A 24383-nucleotide genomic window follows, 5' to 3' on the forward strand; every position below is an offset into this window, starting at 1 on the left:
GTGGAATTGGTGTGCATTATGCAATAACTGATGAGTTCCCACTGCATATCTTATTTGTAAAATGCTTTGGGATTGAAGATACAGACCAGAGATTGTCTCTTTTGCACGGCACCTAATCCTATTGGGGCCTTTGGGTGCTACCACAATATAAATATTCACCACTACTGTAAATATATGTGTGTTATTTACAGCCAAGATTTCCAACCTGAACTGTGCACCCACATTCTGAAAATTCAGTGTCTCAAGTTGGGAATTCAAAAATGTGGGCACCCAATATTATAAGCCATTTAAAAAAAATCCTGCCCTACACTTTTGTATTTAAAAATTAAATTGGAAAAGTATTATAAAACTTACTTACTCTTCCCACCCTCCTGCCAACATAAGCAAAAGTTGTGTAAAATATTCTTAGCGATAGAAAGTTACCATTTCACTAAAATAATTCCTACGGGCTGCCTATAAAGGATAACTATATTATGTGGTCTCAAAACTAATCTGTGTTTGGAGACTTTGTGTATATGTAACATTACATACATGCACATAGAGACAAATACACAATGTAACCCTTTCTGGGCTTAAATGTATAAAATGAATGTCCAATAGTGACAATGGCAGGTCATGTTGTTTAAAATAATGCTACCATAAAATTGCAGAGAGCCATGTGATCTGTCTTTCTATAGATACAATTGAGAGTCGTGGTAAAAAGGTTCAAGTTGCGCTGTGAGAGTAAGTAGCTGCTTTTATTATCTGCATGAAAATGGTAACTTAATTTCCCCAATACTAATTTCTCCCTACTGTTACTCACACCTTCTTGTCAACTGTCTGTAATGGGCCACTCTCTTACCACTTCAAAAGTTATTTTTCCTCCCTTGGTATCCTGCTGCTAATTGAGTTATCTCATTAGACTGACCTCACACTTGGTAAAGCAACCCCCATCCTTTCATGTATTTATACCTGCTCCTGTATTTTTCACTTCACGCATCTGGTGAAGTGGGTTCTAGACCACAAAAGTTTATGCCCAAATAAATTTGTTAGTCTCTAAGGTGCCACAAGGACTCCTTGTTGTTTCTGATGAAAATGGTAGTTTTCCACTACTTCTGGATAGACATCAGTGGCATGAAATAGTCTAGTGTTGACATCAGAGGCAGAAATATTTGGATGCTATGCAAGAATTTGAAAAGCTATTATTTTAATTACGGAAACTTCTGGTGCTCAGGCAAACAGTTTAATAATTTTTCAAAAAAATCTTAATTCAACTTTCTCTAATAAGAATACTTTATTTCAATAAAAGCAGCAAAGAGTCCTGTGGCACCTTATAGACTAATAGATGTATTGGAGCATCTGTTAGTCTATAAGGTGCCACAGGACTCTCTGCTGCTTTTACAGATCCAGACTATCACGGCTACCCCTTTGATACTTTTATTTCAATAGAAATCCTTTTTGATCTTATATGAGATCTACCAATATGGAGTTGATCTTGGTTATTATCCATTTTTGAGGTTCATCCATGATTGATCTGGTTTGATATTAATAGGAAATAATCCAAAAAAGTAACATTCATAACCCCTTTTGTTACAAGCGCAATCTCTTACATTGGTGAAGAACAGTAGTGTTTTTTTGAGTGATTGTCCACATGCATTCTACTCCTGGTGTGTATGCACCCCCATGCATAGGAGATTGGAATCTTTTTGAATAGCAATGTATGTTGGGACTGCACCTACACCCTGCATGCTGTCCCACGGAGTGGACAAGCTCATTTTCAGTTTCTTGTTACTACCTGTGGTTGAGACATCTCTGCGCACTCAGCAATTCTTTCCCTACACATGTATTAGTTGTAGTTCGTGTTCCAGATATAATTAGCATAGTTAAATTTCTATTTTTAAGCCTGTTGGCAGAAAAAGAAAAGTAGGAAGAAGCCTTCATGTTTGGGGGGTGCCCCAACACTGGATCCCCTTGGACATGGCAGAGGCAAAATCTCCAGGATTCAAATCCTGTCCTTTCTGCAATGCAGCTATTCCAGTCTGTGTTGTTTGTAGCATTGTTGGAGCTGTGTTGGTTCCAGGATATACGAGTTAAGGTTGGTGAGGTAATATCTTTTTTGGACCAACTTCTGATTGTAGAAGGGACAAGCTTTTGAGCTCCACAGAGTTCTTCCTCAAGTCTGGAGAAAGTAACCAGAGTGTTTGACTAAATACATGGTGGGGCAGATTATATAAAATATGCTGTAGGCCACCATTTAAAATGAAGTGGACGTGTAATGGTTTGCAGGCAGTAGGGTGTGTTCCAAATTGTTGTAATGATTCATAAACCAGTGTCTCTGTTAAGTCCAATCCAGCAGAGTTATGAATTTAAGTTCCCGGGCTCATCTTTTGAAGGTGTTGTGCAGGTTTCGTTTAAGGATGAGGACTGAGAGATCAGATATGGAGTGACTGCTTTGTGAAATGCATTCATCCATGAGTGATAGGGTGTTTTTGTCCTATATCTTTTTTCTGTGAGAGTTCATTCAAGAGCATAGTGATTGTCTGGTTTTACACACATAGTAGTTGTTGGGGCATTTGATGCCACAGGATGAGGTGATAGGCATGTGTAGAACCCATGGATCTTGAAAGGTGTATTTGGGGGGAGGGTATTGATCATCATAGCAGTGGAGATATGTGTTCAGGTTTTGCATTTGTTGTTCTGTCATCTGGTGCTACTTTGAGTTGGTGTGTCCTGGTCTATGGAAAGCTTGCTTATGATGATGAATTTGGCGAGGTTGGTGGTTGTTAGGTGGTTCTGTTCTTCCTCTGTTCAACAGCAATAACTTTTGTGCAGAATGGAAGTATTAAGTAATGAAATTAGCATGTAATTGATTTTCACTGAGGTACAGTATTGTGGATGTAATATACCATTATAAATCCTCCCTCTGAATGGCTTTAAGTTACAAGTTACTTCGGAGGATAAATAGTCTGTTTATAAATGACTAAACAAAGAGACACTCCGCTATGTCTGTTAGTATCAGTTTTGATGTATTTACTGTTTGAATCACTCAGATATACATTACAATAAACCAGTTTTAAAAAGCAGTTGATTTTGTTGAACTATTGTGATGACAATATTGAATTTTGTTTCTATGAGAAGTGTTTAAAATAAAAAAGCTCTGCTTACATCTATTAATAAAATTATTAAGGGATGAATACTCCAACCACGTTTGTGCTGTGTAAGTAGCAGGAGTTGGCTAGAGGAGAGTGCCTCTCTGTGCTGCTTCAGAGGTGGGGGAGGTCTTTGTCCAAGCCAGCAGGAGAAAGAAGACCTTTGACTGGGGCTGGGTGGCTCTGAATCAGGGAGTCCTCCTCAACTACATTTTAATATAGCTGGCACGTTGTGGAGAATAAAGACCTCCCTAATCATGTGACCAGCTGCATGGCATATATACACCTCTACCCCGATATGACGCTGTCCTTGGGAGCCAAAAAATCTTACCGCATTATAGGTGAAACCACATTATATCGAACTTGCTTTGATCCGCCAGAGTGTGCAGCTCCACGCCCCTGGAGAGCTGCTTTACCGCGTTATATCCGAATTCGTGTTATATCGGGTCGCGTTATATCGGGGTAGAGGTGTATTCACTATTAACTGAAGGATGTTCTAACCAGATTTCTGTACCAACTCTCAAATCTTTTATGTGCCAAATTCACATTTCTTACTGACCAAAAGTTTGGTATCCAATCATATACTACTATTCTGTATGTAGTATAATTAAGACATCTACTGAAAGCCCATACAGTTAATTTAATACTAAACATCTTCTGATATCTAAATGAGTTTTGTTGGATATCTTCCCCATAAAATAGGCTTCCCACATTTTCAGCCATACATTATTATTGTCTATTAATATTAATGAACTACTGAATATATTCTATTTAAATCAGATATTTTTTAAGACAGTGATATGAAAAAAGTGCAATGCTTTGTGGAACAATGAGACTTTTTTGTGAATCTTTGAACAGTGTATTGTTTAAGCAATAAACAAGATTTACTTAGAATGAATTAATAATCCAGAGGTATCTGCTTTATACAAATAATCTTGCATATCTTAAACAGTAACCCTGAGAGAGATGCAGGGTTGTTCCTCGGCATAATGAACATCAGGGATGGTCTAGACAGTATTTGGTCCTGTCATGCGGGCAGGGGACTGGACTCGATGACCTCTCGAGGTCCCTTCCAGTCCTAGAATCTATGAATCTATGAATAATGACTAGTTGGGCAGAGCACTTGATGAAGGAGGAAAAAGGAACTTGTGGTTAAAACACTAGCCTGGGATTCAGGGTATGGGGGGGTTTCATTTTTGGCTCTCCCAAAGATTTCCTGAGTTATACTGGGTATATCACTTAGGCTATATCTACACTGCCTCACAGGGCGGACTACAGAGGTATAAACTGCAGAGCATACCAAAGCATTGTGCTCTGACTGCCCCATGTGGATACTGATAGCTCGAACAAAAGAGTACCTAGTTTGCATCAATATAGTCCTGTTTGAAAGAGGAATATTTCCCCCCATATTTTCTGTCTACTGAGCCTTTGTTTTTTATGTGCCACTACTGCTTTGCCTGCGTTTACGTTATCCATTTTCCCCTGGCAGTTAATGACTAGAACATTAGCCAGAGGGGAAAACTTTATTCTGAGTGCCTTATTAGGTCTTTAATTGTTGATCAGATACCACACAATGGAGCTGACTTTTAGCAAACAGAATCATGTAGATTTTTAACCGAACAGAAGCATATAGATTTCTTCAGCTTTCAGCAAGACAGAACAAATGAGTTGAAAACTGTATTGTTACCAAATATGAGAGATGGTGGGGAAATCACTGTTAGCTCCACTCTGAATGCAGTATGAAACTATTGATCTTAGGCCAAAAAAAAAAAGAAAAAAAGCATTGTTGTAGTTGACTGTTGACTAATTGTTTCATGTCCCTTTCATTCTGCTTTATAGAAAATATCACCTTGGGTAGGTTTGCGCAAGATCAACATCTCCTACTGGGGATGGGATGACATGTCTCCTTTCACAAATACGACACTGCAATGGCTTCCTGGAGAACCAAATGACTCTGGCTTCTGTGCATATCTAGAAAGAGCAGAGGTGGCAGGGCTGAAAGCGAATCCATGCACCGCTAAGGCAGATGGTCTTGTCTGTGAAAAACCTGTTGGTGAGCAACCTCCCATACCAAAATGCTGCTGTTAAAATGGTTGAACAGTCTGTTTGGTATTTTTGTTTTGTACAGAAGGAATGTGGGAAAAATTCTTGTAAATAACTGCAGGAAGGTTTTGCTTTTAACGTTTAAAAGCAAGTGAAGCTTTTAATCTTGGAAAGCAAATGACGTTCTCAAAAGCAACATACTTTTCTTTGAGAGTTACCCCACTTGGCATAGTCTGCATCATACCAGTAGCTACATCAGTGAGTTCGAAGGCAGAATTAGTGCTCTGATATTGGAGTTTTGTATATAAAAGTTGCTGTTGAGCTTTTGTGTTCAACAAAGCTGATGCTGCTAAAGCATGTTTCATTTATGAATCTTGCTGATTAATAACAGATTCTCCATTTAAATTAATAACACAGATGTTTAACTAAAACAGAGTTATTTTATCCATCATTTGTCTGGGCAGTTTTTAAAGAACCCAGTTACCCCTTCCCATTATGGAAGCTGAAGGTAGTTGGAGGCTCTTTTGACAGTGTGTATAAACCCATGCTGAGAAGTTAGTAGACAAGTGGTTAACAGTCATCCTTGGGTAAGCAAATGTTTGCAAACTAACAGGACTGGTCTAGCTGTGGTGAATTACCTGCACCACTCTTACTTTATAAGGATGGACTGTTGTGAATTGGGGTCTGAGTCTAGTTAGAAAGACATTTAAGAAGGAAATTGTAATTAATAAGGAGACCAAGAATTTTTTTCTCTATTTCTCTGAGAATCTATGGAGTGATAAAACATACTGTACTTCATGATTTTGCTTTTGCAATAAATCACACCACAGTGATGTCTAATCTCTAAGACCCAGATACAAATGCGTATGCAGATTCTTAATGGGAAGCACATGAGTAGTTCTGTTATTTTCAGTGAGGCTGCTCTCATGTTTTAAAATTGAGGATTGGGACATAAATGTGCAGACACTCTCCTGAAGGTGCTGCAGTGCTGACTAGCTCATCACAGATCCCAAGTTGCTGACACTTATATATTGAGATTCAAAATTTCCTTCTGACAGGACTGGTTTTTCTTTATTTTACAAGAAAAAAGTCCAAAAATGTGAGTGAATTAATTTATTTACTACCACTGAGAGGGGTGGCCCAGTGGTTTGAGTCACAGGTTGGGAAACAGGACAAGTCCCTGGTGGTGGTTTTTGGCAAATCACTTGACTAAGTTGCCTTCTCTGAATCTGTTTCTCCATCTATCAAATGCAGATTATAATATCTACCTGAGGATTAATTATATAAAAAGTGTTTTCAAAAAGAAACAATCTGTATATGTGCTAAAAGGCAGAGCATCCACAAATAGTAATATTGTTGGTACATAAATGTTAATGTTTAGTTTAAAGGAGACATTTGCATAGAAACTAATTCATTGTGTTAAAAAACAAACAAACTTCTAAAGGTCTCTAGAGGATACAGAAAAACATTGCAGACACTTACCTAATAGTTAATATTAAAACCTTCTCCTAGCCCTGTCCTTCATGAAAAGGAGGAACAGTCCCCAAGTTGTCTAAGATGATGGGTGACAGTGTAATGTGTGGTCATATGAGACTCTGTAGATCAGGGGTTCTCAAACTTCATTGCACCGTGACCCCCTTCTGAAAACAAAAATTACTTCACAACCCCAGGTGGGGGGACTGAAGCCTGAGCCTGTCTGAGCCGCACCTCCCCAGGGAGGGGGAGCCAAAGCCCAAGGGCTTCAGCCCCACGTAGGGGGCCTGTAACCTGAGCCCTGCCACCCGGGGCTGACGCCTTTGGGCTTCGGCTTCAGCCCTGGCCTGGGCGGTGGGGCTTGGGCTTTGGCTTCAGCCCTGTATGGTGGGGCTTGGGCTTTGGCTCCAGGCCCCAGCTATTTTAATGCCAGCCCTGGCGACCCCATTAAAATGAGGTCGTGACCCACTTTGGGGTCCCGACCCACAGTTTGAGAACCGCTGCTGTAGAGGGAGCTCACTTAACCCTTTGGAAAGGAAGTAAATATAATTCAGCATTTTTCATATGAACAATGCTCTCATTTTGTGCAGATGGTTAAAATTTACAGGTTGTCCTAAAGATTACAGGATGAACAAAGTTTGTAGAGATGAAAGTGATCCTAATGTATCTTCTTTCTGTTGTTGTCTTTTTTTCCCCTCCTTTTGAGTTTGCTAATGTAGTAGAAAGCCTTGTGTACAAAGTAACATAAAAGGCATTTAAAAGTATTTAATTTTTTGTTGTGCACTCATATATAAAGAAGGATTTTGCTGTCAAAATTCTCAAAGTTGTTAACTTTCATAAATAAAACATGCATTCCAACAATCCTCTGGCTGTCTTATGCACAACTTGTAGTATTTCAAATAGCAGTGTAATTACAAAGTAAATTTGCATTTTGTTGCTACTGCTGACTGAGTCTGTTTCCTATTGTTTCTGTTCCTCATGCTGCTGTTTTGTAGTAATAGATATTGTAATCTGTTATATTTCTCTCTGTCAAAGAATAAACAGATGTGGCATGGTGTAATGACGTGTTAAATAACTGAAGAATGCAGATGACAAACTGTTAAGAGTATTTTCCAAGTTTAGCATCAGAATCTCCATCTGTTATTGATGCCAATTTTATTTGCTATTGAACTGTTTCCGCAGATGTGGAGGTTAAGAAAATTCAGGGCTTCTGGGATTTCTTTTTTGAGTTCCATCACATTTAAAAAAAATTTTTTTACAGTAAAAGATTGTTCTTCTTGCGGATACAGACTAACACGGCTGCTACTCTGAACCTGTCTTTATGATTATAGCAAGCTGTGGCTCAAATTTATGCGTAGTGGGACAAAGCCTGAAGTCCTTACTCAGTTTTTACCTGTCTTTACTCTCTTGAATCATTGGGAGTTTTTGCCTTATTAAGGGCTGAGGAAGGACTTGAGGATTAAGCTTATTTTCTATAAAGCTGTTTATCTGCATCATCAATAATCCACATAATAGTACATAATAGCTGTGTGGGGTTAGTTAACATTTATTACAGGAATGCTGTGCAAATTCCTTTTTATAATAGAAACATATTACTCTACCAATATTTTTATGTACTGGTCTTAGTTAAGAATTACTATAATCATATTGATGCACATGTTACAGCTTTATTTGTAATCAAAAGAAAATGCCACAGAAAAACATACAAGTAATTTTTATTTAGAATATAACTTTTCAGAGATTACACATACCACGACTAAGATAGGCAAAATATTGTCTGCAGTAAAAAGCTCTTATATATTAAATAATGTTTCCCTTGTTATTTTCTCTTTGAATTTGTATTGAGTTCTACTGTATACACCAGGGGGCAGATGTTCATTTGGCAACTCTCACTCTCAGATAAGATGCAGAATGTTTAAGGGAAAATATATCACTAGTGAAGTAAATAACTGTGGTTTATGGTTATTCATTATTTAACTAACAAGAGCAACAGAACAAGAAGGTTATAGATTGCTACACTGTAGCCAGGCGTAAGCTGGTCCCGTCTGGTTTCCATCCCAGCTTCCCTCGCAAATCAGTCAGGGACGCCTCAGGTTGATGCAAACACCAGTGCTCTTTAATTATAGCTGTTTCCCACCACCACCTTACTATCTATGTACAGGTTTTCCACAGCCAGACTTTGCAAGCAGCAGGCCTGGCCAGCAGCCAGGGCCGGCTCCAGGGTTTTGGCCGCCCCATGCAGCCAAAAAAAAAAAAAAAAAAGTTGCGATCGCGATCTGCGGCGGCACTTTGGCGGGAGGTCCTTCGCTCCGAACGGGAGTGAGGGACCGTCCGCCGAATTGCCGCCGAATAGCTAGACCTGCCGCCCCTCTCCGGAGTGGCGGCCCCAAGCACCTTCTTGCCACGCTGGTGCCTGGAGCCGGCCCTGCCAGCAGCAGAATAGAGGGCCCCACCCCTTTCTGTGCCTGGCCTTTCTCTCTCCCCCCCCCCTCCTCTGGCTTCCTTCCTGCCAGCCTTTGTAGCCCCTGGCTAATTAGGTTGGCAGCTTTTTCTCCTTGCCAGTCAGGCACAGGGCTCTTCAACCCGCCCCAATCCATTTCCCTTGACTGGGGCTGGAGTGGCAGGGGACTGATTAAGCCGTCCTTGCTCAGCGCCCTGTCACACACACCTATTACAGTAGCTGCAGTCATATTTTATATAATGCATGTGCTCATAACTACATTGGCATTATTGAACAATTAATACTAAATTTACTAATGTGGTAGATAAGTAAAATTCTTATAATCACTTTTAGATGAAGTCTTTTGGAGATGTAATGTGACTTAAGATGATTACACAAAGGAGTATTGAGAACAGTAGGGTAATTTTTGTAAAAAACCATTTGTAATTGCATACTGTACCGTGAGTCTGACTGAAATTATTCACAAATAAACCAGGAGAGAATCACTTTTATTTTAACAGTCTCTTTAATATTACATAATGTTAAAATAATAGGGATTGAATTTGTGTTAAATTAATAAAGTCTTTCTGCTTTTTTTCTAGTTAGTCCTAATCAAAATGCTAGACCCTGCAAAAAAACATGTTCCCTGAGAACAACATGTTCCAACTGCACGAGCAATGGCATGGAGTGTATGTGGTGTAGCAGTACAAAACGATGCGTTGACTCAAATGCCTATATAATCTCCTTTCCATATGGACAGTGCCTAGAGTGGCAAACTGCCACCTGCTCTCGTAAGTATGTTAATGAATGAACACTGTTAACTATAACATGATTATTTTTTCTATCCTATAGAGGCACAAACATTTGAGTAAGTTTCACTAGATACAGGAAAGAAAGAACAGATCATTTCAGCTGTCATCATAGCCCATTAATATCAGCAATGGATAATTTGTTTCATATTTTATGGATGCAGATAGTAGAAATAAGTTTTGACAGAGGGAATACTCTCTTGATTTTGAGAAGAGCCAATAAATAGTTTATTATTTTAATATAAAGACAAATGTATTCCTGTTTGCACTTTATTTACATAAGTTGAAACATTACTATTGTGTCAAATTAAACTGATGTCCAAGGATGAAAATTAAAGACTGGTAAAATTAAGACCAAAAAGTTATAGAACTTGAGTTAATCAGAAATCAGGTTATTAAAAAAGATCAGTTGAATTCCTAAACTGGTACTTTTAGGACCCTGATGTATTTTGTTAGAGAAAGAACAAGAGAAGTCCTTTTTTCCATCCAATGAGAGTGCAGTTATTCAATAATTGTAATAAGGCTAATCCCAACCTGCTCGAAAAACAAACAGTCTTGGTTTTGCTTCATCATTTATTGCTTGCAAATGCGGATTGATGACTACCTGGAAATTGTATCTTGTCTCACTCCATGAGAACAGCAAGAATTTGAGTTCTCATATGAGGTAGCAGATTGGTGGCTAGGAGGCATGAAAAACTTTCCCGCTGTGTGATTGGTGGGTCGAAATCCCACTAGTTCACAGACTGGTCATTCCCTCCTTTTGAGAATAAAAAGCATATGGTTTCCTACTTCATCAGGGAGAAAGGACACTAGCAAGGTACCCTATTCAGTTTATGGTAGAGGCAGTGATTTCAGCAGGAGTCAATCAGATGAGTCTTCATTAGCAGAAGAAGCCCAGTCAGTGGACCTTTTTTGCCCCAATGTCAGGCAGCCATAACTTACTCCTGAATCTGTGGGTACATGCAGCAGAGACTGGCCTGGGTGGCTTCATTGTCTGGTTGGTCCAATCAGCAGAACCCATAATCCTTGTGGACAGTGAGATAGCAGTTTGTGATCAATATGTTCTGACTTCCACAACTCAGTACCCTTGGCAAGCAAGTAGGCATTCAATCTGGAGGGAGCAAACTAGTAGCAGGAAGATGGTAACCATCCAGGACCATGTAGCCCTCTGTAATGGTGCAGATCTAGAGGTGCAGGGAGGTGAATTATTGGGCGAGTGCTGTCAGTGGAGGGCAGTCCTGGATCCCAATGGCCTGGACTGGATGGGGTGGGGGATAGTTTTTCTCCAGCTGACAGATTCTCTCCCACACTCAGGGGGACACACATGCAGCAAGCCTAGAAGATTCAGAATGGAGCAGCAGCACAGCTATTTACTGAGCAGCAGCTTGGAGGCAGTGCAGAGTGCTAAAAGTTGGAGCAGCAAGCACAAACTTCTTGGGCCACTTTGAAATACAGACATCAAAGAATACTGCTAGGAGAGAAAGAAACAGGGGTGAAAGTAATTTAAAAGTCTTACCGGTTTGGGGGCCTGGCTCTGGGCCTGCAGAAGGGGCGAAGGTTCAGGCGGAAGAGGTGGGGCCTCAGGTGGATAGGGCGGGGCTGGGGGTCAGCCTCTCCCAGCCAGCCCTTCAGTTCTGCCTGGCCCGTGCTGCCCAAGGCTCTGGCGGCAGCGACAGGACCCCCGGACCTTTTAAATCGCTGGGCTCAGGGACAGGTGCCCACCCCAAGCGGCCCTGGAGTATAGGGGGCAAAAGGGGCAGCAATGTTAAAACGCTGCCACCAGGGCCAGCTCCAGGCACCAGCGAAGGAAGCAGGTGCTTGGGGTGGCCAATGGAAAGGGGCGGCATGTCAGGGTCTTCGGCGGCAATTCGGCGGCGGGTCCCTCAGTCCCTCTCGGAGCGAAGGACCCACCGCCAAATTGCCGCCGAAGAATGAAGCGGCGCGGTATAGCTGCCGCCGAAGTGCCGCCGATCGGGGTTTTATCTTTTTTTTTTTTTCCTCCTCGCTTCGCCACTTGGGGTGGCAAAAAAGCTGGAGCCGGCCCTGGCTGCCGTGGCAACGCTTTAAGGAGGGTCTTTTGACGTCGGCTGTGTACAGGCCCATACCAGCGGCTACTTCTTACTGGTACGCCGTACTGGCCCACTTTCACTTCTGGAAAGAAATAGCAATGGTGCCATGCAAAGCCCCTCCTGCGATATTACACTGAAGATTGAACAGCTGGACTAGTTGAGTAGTCCACCATTCAGGGTCTTAAGGCAGCCCGTAGATGACATAAATTCCCTTCTTTCTTCAGTGCAATGGCCAATCTGTCTGGGGCTATGATGGGCTAATAGCCTCTGAGTGCTCCCCTTGAGATTGTAGGTTGCACCCTGAGCTTCCTAGTGGCTAGCAATGTCATTAACGGTATGGACAATACCTCTTCATGGGAGTACAGGCTCTTAGGGTTTTGCTCTTGATCTTCCAATAATCCTCTGTGTCGGCAGTGCTTAATTTGTGCCAGGGCTGAGCCCCAGCGCCTCTACACTTGGCAGTTCATAGCCCTGACACTTCTGGGCTTGCTGCATAAGTTATGAAAGTAAAAAAAAATGCTTGAGCCCTGGCTCCTAATTCCTTGAACCCCAGCACCTCTTTCATTACGAATTAATCACTGTGTGTTGGGCAGTGTTTTCCAATGCGATGTGGCATTCCCTGGTCGGAGGAGAGACTCCAAGGATAGGACGGGCAGCAGGGTTGCAGCATGGTCATGATTGGTTTCATTTTCCTAATGGGCGACAGTGTTCAAAAGTTTCAGAAACAGAGGTGTAGGGGACAAGAAGTGAAGTGGTCTGGTACTGATTGCAGGTTAGACAATCGAGAGTGTTATGATGGTTGGGGAGAACTGGGAGAGGCCAGTGTCTGGACTGTATTCAGGGCTGGGTGGTTGGTGGAATGGGTGTTCTGGTCACAAAATAAACTATATGTATGATAGCATGAGAGGGACTACAGATAATTGGATGATTGCATTCCTCATACTGGCAAGCATTTTCTGATGGATGCAATTAATCTCTCTTTATATATCAAGACATGACATAGAGTAAGTGACATATAAGGAGTTATTTTCCTGAATCCCTTTTGGCAGGGTTCAAGTATTGGACATCAGATGGACCTTGTTTCAGAGTTGTGGCTAGATTATTTTTCTGTTCCATCAGATCCTACATATAGATGCAAACAGTAGCTTTCTGCTTCCCCGTGAACCCCAGAGGACAATGGTAAGGTAAAAGATGGTGTGCTTGCTCTATGATAAGGACCATTGATTTAATCTCATTTGAAGGTTGAAGCTTGAATGTTCTGCATGTAGTTGGCTACTCTGTGCTTATGTGTTATATGGGAGGAGAGAGACAAAAAGAAAGGAAAATAGGTGAGGAAAGGCACAGGCGGTCTATCAGCTAACAGTAGGGCCAAGGACACTGGGATCTGCAGAAAAGCCTGCACCCCCAATTTAATTGGAGTTCTTTCATTATCATTCATCTTCATAGTATATAGTGAGTGAGTATATTGTGTGTATGAGCTGGTACATTTCAGTAACAATTTTGTAAAGTTGAAATAATATTATGAAAGCAGGAAATGGACTAGGAAAGAGGTGGGAACCAGTGCAGGAGGCAAAGGGCCTCCACATAAGAGATACTAGTCTCCAATCTCCAGCCATTTGGGAGGGGCAAGTAGGCCTTTCTATGGAAGACTTAATAGGAAACTGCATTAATGTGCACTTGGTTATCACTTACGAGTGAGTAGCCTGTGTAGGGGATGATAATGCTGTAAATATGCAAAATTTAAAATACTCCATTATCTAGACACTTCTGTCTTACAGCAGTCCAGGAAAGTATTTTTTTTTTCTTTTAAAAGAAGAAATGTAATTAAAATCCATAAGCCAGTGACTGAAAATTCAGAAGTAAAATTGACATCACTGATATTGAAAAAGTTGTATCTTTTGTTTTAAAAATGGCATGAGTTATGAGTGAAAAGTCAGTCACACTTTCCTGTTTTTTGTTGGTTTGTGTCACAATTTGTATATTATTCAAGTGTATTTTTTTTTCCATTTATCTGAAAGCCATACCACTTCTGTTTGTGCAGGGACAACAAAAGCACTGTGTTTAATTTAGTTGTCATTCGAGGCAGGTCTAAAAATTCTATATTAAATAAACATAACGTTATTTGCCGTTATGTCAGTTCAAAATCATATAGAAGTAGCTTTCTCTGAAATTGTGTTTTCTATCTAGCCAATAAAAAAAATTCAATTTCCATAAGCAGACATTTTATCGGATTTAAAGTATTTGAACGTTTGAGTGTAAAACAAGAAAATGAATATCTAAATCAGACCTTGTTGAGAACCTTTGTTTTCAGTCTAATTAATTTGAAAATTCAGGTAGGTAGATTATTTAATCTTATTGCTAAAAGGTGTATTTTAATGAGATAGTAATATAAAGAAGTTTATTCACTTGTTAAAATATTATTTTTAGTTAATCTTGTTGCTTGTTTGTTCACAGAAAGGTACATATCAATAGCTTAACAAAAGAAAAGCATTCACGCTTTATTACTTTTGTCATGACTCATAGATGAATATTTGAACATTTTTCTCTAATGTGTACCAGTAGGCTACTTGACCCACACATTCATAGATTCATAGATTCTAGGACTGGATGGGACCTCGAGAGGTCATCGAGTCCAGTCCCCTGCCCTCATGGCAGGACCAAATACTGTCTAGACCATCCCTGATAGACATTTATCTAACCTACTCTTAAATATCTCCAGAGATGGAGATTCCACAACCTCCCTAGGTTATTTATTCCAGTGTTTAACCACCCTGACAGTTAGGAACTTTTTCCTAATGTCCAACCTAAACCTCCCTTGGTTTAAACGACAGAAAATATCACACAGAATGAGTGGATATGAGAAATGCATATTTATTTTCACAGCTTGGAAAAGAAATGAGGAGCACTGTTTTATTAATGACATTTAGTCATTTTAAGAACTGCTTGGCAGAAAATTTCATTCCACTCATCACCACCACTTCAAGCCATTACAATTTGAGAATGGATTGCTGGTGGCAAATACTCATAACCCACCAATAAATGTCCAGAGAAGAGTTCCTCCTCCTTGAATATAAATCTTCTTTTCCCACCTGCAGTACCATTTTCAGTTTTACAAATTAGTACACCTACCTAGAACATCTAAGGTTTTTCATTGTTGACTCCTTCCTTCTCTCCCATAGAACCCGAAACCCCAAGGGCAGCCTTTGGGCATGGCGGTTCTTGTTCTGTGCTGCCCCCCAATGGAAACCTGAAAGTGGATCATCTGTTATTCCTGCATGGACTTAAGCATTTATTAGAGACTGGTGTTCTATAGGTTTCTATTACTCCTCCCTCTTCCTGCATTAAAGATAAAGGGGGGGAGGGCATTCTGGCAGCCCTTTCTCTGAGGGGGGAAAAAACCCCTTCCATTGCTGTCAGTGGACATGCAGGCTTACCAGTTTGACCCCGGAGAGGTAAAGGGCAGCTACTTGTCTTCTCCATAGATAATATATAATTCTGTCCTTGTATTTATATCACCACTTCACTGAAGTTGTGAATTGAAACAACACTGGATGTCTGCCAACAAATTTATGGCCAGCTTTTTAGTCTTTCTCCCCCAGACAGTGAACACTACTTTTTCTACTGTCAGTAATGATTTGAAATGTATTCATTTAATATTAGTGGAGTGTGGCGCCGTCCCTTAATAGTTGCCTTTGCATTACTTTTAGCATTCCTGCTGTTTTCAGAGGACACTGTATCCTCTTAATGTCAGTGATGGCAAAATAAACCAACATCCACAAAAATAAACTTGGCTTAAACTGCAGAGTCTCCTAAAAAGAGGTCCCTGAAAAACATATGTTTGTACAGGAATTACTTCTGAAACCGTTTTCACAGAAGGGTCCTGTGAAACAATATGTCAGTCCTCTCTAGAAATGTTGTAGTATTATTTAATATTTATAATGGATTTCTGCTTCTGTATTAAATTCTGTTTATTTCCCACCAACTCCCAACCTTTCTGTGTCTCATTCACCTGTTTTCTCCTGCCTGACACCTGCATTGCAAACTCTGTCTTCCATGTTGCTTGTGTATACAGTACCTAGCGTGGTGGACAATCAATCCTTGACTGAGTTCCAGGCCCTACTCTAATAGAAATATTAATGATAATATATTAACATAGCATCCAGAGGCCCCAATAGGGATTATAACCACATTGTATTCAGCACTGTAGCTATACACAAATACTGAGTCACTCCCCTGAATAGATTAGTTTTACAGGATTATTAATCTTAGAAGATAAGTATATACTTTTATGTACATATTTCCAGACAAAAACTATGTTAAATGGAGTTAGTTAATAAAAATATATTTTATATTATACACACAAAATTTAACATGTAGGATAATATACATTGCAGGGATGTTGTAGTTACCCCAAAACTAAGCATTGTAAACCTAGGAAATTCAGAGTTAAGGTTAAACTTAAAAGAAATCCAAATATGTTAAAGTATGGAAATGCACAGTTAGGGTGCACATACAACCATATCTCTGGTGACACAATGCAATAACTACAGGCATGATTAGGGCAGTTTAGTGTTTGTGGACTGAGATTAGAATAAATTATTTTTGTTAAAGCTGCATTTGATTCTTTTCCACCTCAGCTCACGAGGAGGTAAAAATGCTCCAAAATAATGAGATCCCAGGAATATTGGAAACATTGTATTTTTAATAACTGAAGGTTTATTTGTCAGAGAGGTTGGTGTCTAAAAATCTTGTCCTTCAGAAAAACTCATGAGGAGCTGTCTTCTTTTAAATGTCTACAACTTCCCATTGTTCTCACTGGGTACACTCTTTCAAAATGGTCATTGCCTCCCATTACTTACAATGAGAGTGAAGCCAGTAGCCACGTTTAAGAGCAGTCATACTACAAATACTAAAAAATAATAAGAAGCAATCAGTGGTCTCAATCCCATTGAAATCAATGGGAGGCGACACCCTTTTGAAAGAGGGCAGTTCCATTTGGAATTCTCTATAATATAACCTTATACTTGTTGAAGGAGAAATTTTTAACTATGAAGAAACATGGAAAAAATTGCGATTAGCCATTGTTTTCAAATACAGGCAATACATGAAATTTCAGTAATTTTTAGTTTTAAGGAAAACTGAAGCATTTATGTTTCATTGTTAAGAAAGTTCAGGACAAAAAAATATTCTGATGCACCTAATTCCTTAAAAGATCCATTTTAAAAATGAATTTTAACGCATAGACCAATTAACCAACGTACTTGTAAAATTCATTCTGCACTTGAATAACGGCTGTAATTTTTTTGGGGGGGGGAATATACTCTGTATTCATATGTAAGAAAGTGGGTGTACTCCTACTTTTACGTGCAGAACATGATTCATCTTTAACTATGGGGCTGTGAGCAGTGCTTCCCTTAATATATTTTAGAATTTTTAAAAAATGATTATCAAAAGAGGAAGTGCCTTTGTGTCTATGAGTAAATAAATAAAATAAATTGCTATAGGAAAAGAACTTCTGATCCATGCACATTTCATCCCACTGACTATTTACCCCATTCAGTTCCACAGCACAGTGAGGGTTCTGTTGAAAAGTTAATGAAGTGTTCTCACACCATGTTACCATTTAAACAGTTTCCCCTTTGAGTTGGCTTTGGACATGTCTGATGTTGCTTACTCTTTTCTATCTCCCCACATGTAGATCCCTGACCCTTTGGAGTCCAGGGTTGTGGGAGGTTCATGCTTTGAGGGACAGTAACCACATCCACAGTTTTAAACTTATTTGATCTTGACCTCAAGACATAAAGTTTCCCTTTTTCCCCTTGAGAAGGAGCTTGTAGTTAGCATGAAAAATTAAATTAATTTAAATCCCTTGGAATCCTCATTACTGTTTTTCCACTTGTATTATTATTCAACATAATAATAAATGAGAGGATTAAGCAGCTGTTTTCTAGTAGGTGCAGTATTGTCAGTCTCACAGAAGTAAATTCTCTAAATTGAACCTATATTCCATATGTCTATAACACTTGTATAGTGTACTGATTTTTTTCTTTTACATGAGCTATTTATTTTAGTCTCCTATCATCCTCTCATTATTAGCAAGAGATTGTAAAACTTACTGTGTAGGGATTTGTGCTGTATTCATTCTCCATTCTTTCTCTCCCTCCACCCCCCATGTTTACATTTTTAAAACCTTATCTTATTAAAATAAACCCACTGTTGCCTCTATATCTATGGAAAACTATTACCAAAAATAGTTTCTAAAATAACAAACTGACAGAAGTCAGCCCACATTAAACAAACTACAAAGGCAACTTCAGGTAGGGGAAAGCCTGCATAAATAGATTAACTTTGCTGTGTGCCCTGAAGGTCAACAAACTCAGGCCAAGTTGACATCAGTGAGAAGTAATTCAGAGTCAAGGGCTCTCCCTGCTTGAGGACACCATGACTGTCAACCCCTTTTTGTCCAGAACCGAAACCTAAGGACCATATGGCAAATATGTCCCACTGAATCTAAACTTGATTAGCATGTGTGTCTGCTGGCATTTTGTTTGTAATATTTTGAGTTCTCAGGAGCCCAGCCCCAGCTCTTTAGCAAGTCATGACTATCTCTAGCAGTACTCTCCTACTGCTTTTGACTCCTAGTCCTTGCACACTCTGAGTTCTCAACCCTTTTTCTCTCCCCACAGCTGGAAGTAGTTATTATAATTAAACCTCCCTAGCACCTTCAGCTGGGGTCACTAATTATCAGTGGGTTGCAGGCAAGACTGATCCCAGCTGCCTTTGCCAGCCTGTGACAAGGAGACTTCAATGGAACAGGCTGTAGACTCCTGTGAGGGGTTTCTGCAAATTTCTCAGGTGAACCGTTTTAGTGATGCAAGCCAGGACTAAAGTCAGACAAATGGGAAGCTCACTTAGCCTGTTAATTCATTTGAAATCATTTATGAATTGACAGTTTTTATCTGAGACAGTTACCAGTAAATTCAGATTGATATTTCATGCTTCTAAATTGAGTTCTAGCAATGCTTCTGAACACTATTGACAGTGTTTGGAAACATAATTGTATTATTTCCAGTAACATTATATTCATGTTCTGGTACGTATGGGGATTCATCACAATATAAAATGTTGTTTCTTTCCATGTTACCAGATTTTCTCGTTTATTTCCAGAACTATTTGATGAGTTAGTAAGGTGTCTAGATATGTCATTTAATTGTCAAAGAAGAAAGAATATGCAGTAGATGGAAAGTGTTTTGATATTATAAAGTGAAGAAAATATTACCATAGTTGCTAAACAGTATGTGTAACAGGATACAGGGGCACTACCTGCTTCCTGTTTAACAAGGTTTCAGCCTTAGTTTAGGTTCCTCCCCTGCACAGATGCTCATGAGAAGGACTATAATACAGCTGTTTGGTTGAGTGAACAGGAAGAATGCCTTTAGGAAGTTAAGTATCAGAGGGGTAGCCGTGTTACTCTGAATCTGTAAAAAGCAACAGAGGGTCCTGTGGCACCTTTAAGACTAACACAAGTATTGGGAGCATAAGCTTTCGTGGGTAAGAACCTCACTTCTTCAGATGCAAGTCATTTAGGAAGTTAGGCTCCACATTCAAGTTTCATAGATTCATAGATTCTAGGACTGGAAGGGATCTCGAGAGGTCATCAAGTCCAGTCCCCTGCCCTCATGGCATGGCAGGACCAAATACTGTCTAGACCATCCCTGACAGACATTTATCTAACCTACTCTTAAATAGCTCCAGAGTTGGAGATTCCACAACCTCCCTAGGCAATTTATTCCAGTGCTTAACCACCCTGACAGTTAGGAACTTTTTCCTAATGTCCAACCTAAACCTCCCTTGCTGCAGTTTAAGCCCATTGCTTCTTGTTTTATCCTTAGAGGCTAAGGTGAACAAGTTTTCTCCCTCCTGCTTATGACACCCTTTTAGATACCTGAAAACTGCTATCATGTCCCCTCTCAGTCTTCTCTTTTCCAAACTAAACAAACCCAATTCTTTCAGCCTTCCTTCATAGGTCATGTTCTCAAGACCTTTAATCATTCTTGTTGCTCTTCTCTGGACCCTCTCCAATTTCTCCACATCTTTCTTGAAATGCGGTGCCCAGAACTGGACACAATACTCCAGTTGCGACCTAACCAGCGCAGAGTAGAGCGGAAGAACTAGGGACTAGGTTGAACTGCAAACTGGGGAATTTTGTTTCCTTTTCACCTTATATTAATGTTTTGCTTTTGTTTTCTAAATATTATCCCTTGAAGCAACTTTGCTGGCTTCAAAACCACTCTTCCAGCATACACAGTAGTTAAGGAAAGATAAACTAATCCAAGATTACTTTTATTATGTGAATGGGACAGGCTAGCTCTAGATATACATGGAACTTCATTTTTTAGTGTGTCTCCCTGTTAAGTTCTAATAAAAAAAAATCCATCACATACAATAACTCCAAAGACATGACATACATCCCCTCATGGCAGCGCACATCCCTTCTTCGCACCCACACAAATCAACAGAAATCTCCCAGCACAACGCCCCCCATAGACACAACCAGCACCCACAATAACTCCAGACATCACTCTGAAGGCTAGAATGTCTGAGTCAGTGTAAAGCAATTAAAACAGCTACAAACATGGTTGAGAATTCTTTTTGTTTAGAATATCACCAAGTTTGGTCATCACTGGGATTCAAAGTCTATTACTATCCAATTTGTAAGTGCTCGGCTATTTTTGGCTTTTTTACACACACAACTTTACGAATTAAACCCATGAGACAGCATAGGTTTACAGCTACTACTTCATTTAATACTTTCACTGGAAACAAGAGTCAGCATTCCACTGGTAGATATTGTTATTTTGTACGCGAATGTAAAAATGTGTGATGTCACACAACTCTAGTTGCATTACGTTCAATTACTGTTAATTTCATACCATAAAGGAATGCAGAAATTACAATATCTTTCTGGAGAGAGAGAGTAGCAGGATGGGAGGATAAATGGGCAAAAGACTAGGGGCCTGATTTCCACATGTGCTGAGCACCCACTTTTTCAACAGAAAACAATGGGAGCTACAGGTGGTTGGCACCTCTGAAAAACAGTCTCGATGCAATTTGTGTATTTACAAATTACTTGCTTATTGCTCTTCCGTAAACGTGACTTATCAGTGAATAAACTCATAATGCAACATTAGTCTGCATGTAAAGTCACAATTTAAAACAAAGTTATTATTTACTAATAGAAACAAATTTTCTAAATAAAGCTTTTCTGCAAGCAGTTCTCTTTAAATTTTCATAAATCAAGAAAGATTTTTACTTTAGTATCTTAGCTATCGGGACACTGGTGATTTAGAAAAAGTTTTAAAATCATTTCAAAATATGCTTCAATCTGCCATATTATGTTGCTAAAATAAATGGATTTAATGTGTTTAAGCAAATAAGGAAGTTACTTTATGTAAACAATGTACAATTGCTGTCCCTTCCAACATGGCTATGAGACAAATTTTAAACTTTTAAGAAGTGTTGGTTGTAAAGAAAAGTGTATTTTTGATGGAAGAGTGTTTCTTATGCCACTCTAGCAACCTCTTAATTGTATCGACTTGGCTACCACCTCTTTGAGAGGTAGATTAACCACATCAAAACAAAAATTTCTTCCATGTGGCACAGCGGTGGCTGTATTGTGGACAGGGTCTAAAACAACTTGGTTAAGGCAAACAGATTTACTTCTGGCAAGAATATGAAGCCAGAATAGATTTTAAACACTTACAGTTGAAAATCGCTGAGTTCCACAGAACCAGGATTTCAGCTGATACTTTCTGGCTTTTGTGGGATTATGTCAAGTGCTTAATGTTACTTTAATATAGTTGTGGTTTAATATGAAGAGATAATGACAGAAAACTAAGCAATGTCCTCATTTTAACTATAGACAATAAAACAAAATGATTAAAATAGACTTTAATAGACTCAATATTATGCTTTTTTCAGTGTTGTTGTAGTCATGTTGGTCCCAGGATATTAGAGAGACAAGATGGATGAGGTAATATCTTCTATTGGACCAACTTCTGTTGATTCAGGTGACCAGAAGAAGAGTTCTGTGTAGCTCAAAAGCTTGTGTCTGTTGCCAACAGAAGTTGGTCCAATAAAAACTATTACCTCACCCACCTTGTCTCTCTAAATTATGCTGACAGATTCTTGTGAATTTTTTTAACCTTTTTTTCTAGTGATAGGAGTTGCCTTTTTTGTTAGCCATTTATTTCGTTTCCTTTTGCTTTTCCTGGGAAAAGTGGCTCAAATACCTCCATTCGCAGTTAATCATTTTTATTCACTCAAAGTTAATCGTCTTAATCTTATAACTGATTTCTAAATCTGTATGAATGCTCTTGCAGTTTATATAATTTAATTGTATTATTTTTTCTACTGATAAAGGATTTTTTTGTTCAGGAGGTTTGAAAAGATAATTGTGGTTCTTCTTTGAGTGATTGTATATGTCCATTACACTAAGGGTGTGTGTGTGTGTGTCTTGTGCACTGGTGGCCAGGGAGTTTTCCCTAGCCATATCATACCAATAGCCGGAAATCCTCTGATGTTGCTGTTGATACTGCAAGCCCATTGTAGATCACAGTCCCAATCTCTGCCTCCGCCACCACCTGGTACTGCTCCACCCAGGCCTTTGGAGTACTCATACTCGGAATCTAAAGTGGGTTCACATGTCCCCTTCTTAAGGGAATCCAGGGTATCCTCCAGTGATTGTTCCCGGTTTTGTAAGAGTCATCCTGACGAGTATGTGGAAGGAATGGAGTGCCCAGTTTAGGCACAGTTGGTCTACAGTACCATACCAGCCCTATCATTGGCCCTACTATGTACTTTGGGGGATGCTTCTGGTGTCTAGATCTTCAACTGCACTACAGAAATTGATCCCTGAGAAGGGGAGTCTCCCCAACCGGTACCAATAGACTGTCCAAAGTCAGGCAATTGCTACATTACAGAAATGTAGCCCTGAGGTGTGAACTTTCTTCACTGTGTCACGACAGGGACATGGGTGGTCTGACCTAGTGTTTGGAGTGGGAGTCAGGCTTGGTCAGATACCAGGAGATTAGAGTCTGAGATATGCCAGAAAGCAGACTGAGAGTCAGGTGTCGGTGTAGTGAAGGGCAGGATACCAGGAGATCAGAGTCAGGTAGTAGGAGTTGATAGCACAAAGGAAGCAGTCCAAAGCAGGGGAAACCCAGTTGCATAGATAGTTTCCTGTTCTTGGTTTAAATAAAAGCAGGAAACTAGTCAAAGTTACACCAGTTAGATTCCAGGGCTGGAGTCCTCTAATTCTGGTATCTGCTAGCAGGTCACTAGGTGGCGGGTTGGAACTCCTGATGGCCAGACTCTGGTAGTACTGTCAGGGCCTGGGCCAGAGCCCAGTGAAGTGGAACAGCCCTACCAACTCGCACCCTGCATTTCAAAGGTCTTAATCCCCGACTAGGCAACGCTCCCCACAAGTGACGACCATCCCGGGGGCCCATCTCACGTATTAAGATAAGTGGTGCAGACTTATCCACTTCTTCAAAAGTTTTATATCAGCCATAAATAGACATGGATTAGGATGGACAGATGTTTCATTCTATAGGATAGATTATGCTCAAAACCTATCCGTTGATCTGCGAAGTACTCTTCGCACAATTGGCAGAGTGATTATAATGATGAGCAGTATGTTCCATAATTTATATATCAGTAAACTGACCCATAAGAGAACAATACGCTATACTCTGGCACTTCAGTTCAAGCCCAGTATTAAAAATCAGAATGCAATAAAATATGCTGTATATTATTTTAGCTTCCATTTTTTGCCTTTCAGTAACCCAGGAATTACGTTTTTGTTTTTTAAACAGCCCATCTCAGTTGTTCTTGTCTGTATGCATTCTGGTTCCTATCTTTGAAAGCTGTTGCTACACCCTAATGTATGGTTGAATGGGTATGTTTTTTTTGAAGGATCCTCATAACTTTTCAATCCGGATTCATGATGGGAAGGGAAGGGACCAAAAGCAGGAAATAAAGTTTCTAATCAAACCAAGAGGTTATTTGTAAGTTAGGGAACTAGAGGTGGAAGCCCTTGACTTTGGGCTATGTTTTCCCCTGTTCATTCATCAAAACCAGTTTGTTGACATTCAGAGTGTAGTGTAAAGCCTATTTATTTACACAGGGTTTCACCTGATTTCCTTGGAGAAGAGCTTTGACAGGGTTTCCTTGAAAGAAAAAGTTGAGTTTATTGTGGCTGGAGAGACTTTTCTTAGTTTTTGCCATTATGTTAATTTAGTTTTAAATTGTTATTTTGTCTATGTATATGCACTTACAAGGTTTTGATAGTTGCACTTTATAAATTTAAAAATAAATGCATCTTTGTTAAACTCCTTCAGCGTAACCCTGAAAGAAGGCA

At 39.7% G+C, this 24383-nt stretch overlaps 1 protein-coding gene across 1 annotated transcript in view; it reads left to right on the plus strand.

The window, feature by feature from the left end:
- The window catches only part of ATRNL1 (attractin like 1), a 998829-nt gene that overhangs the window by 292257 nt on the left and 682189 nt on the right, over positions 1 to 24383 (plus strand). Inside the window, exons 16-17 of the mRNA XM_026651053.2 lie at positions 4968 to 5181; positions 9687 to 9875. Coding sequence (XP_026506838.1) covers positions 4968 to 5181; positions 9687 to 9875 — 403 coding nt within the window. The remainder of the gene's footprint in view (positions 1 to 4967; positions 5182 to 9686; positions 9876 to 24383) is intronic.

This window comes from Terrapene carolina, unplaced genomic scaffold (assembly GCF_002925995.2).
Source record: "Terrapene carolina triunguis isolate 2854851 unplaced genomic scaffold, T_m_triunguis-2.0 Scaffold95, whole genome shotgun sequence".
Classification (NCBI taxonomy): domain Eukaryota; kingdom Metazoa; phylum Chordata; order Testudines; family Emydidae; genus Terrapene; species Terrapene triunguis.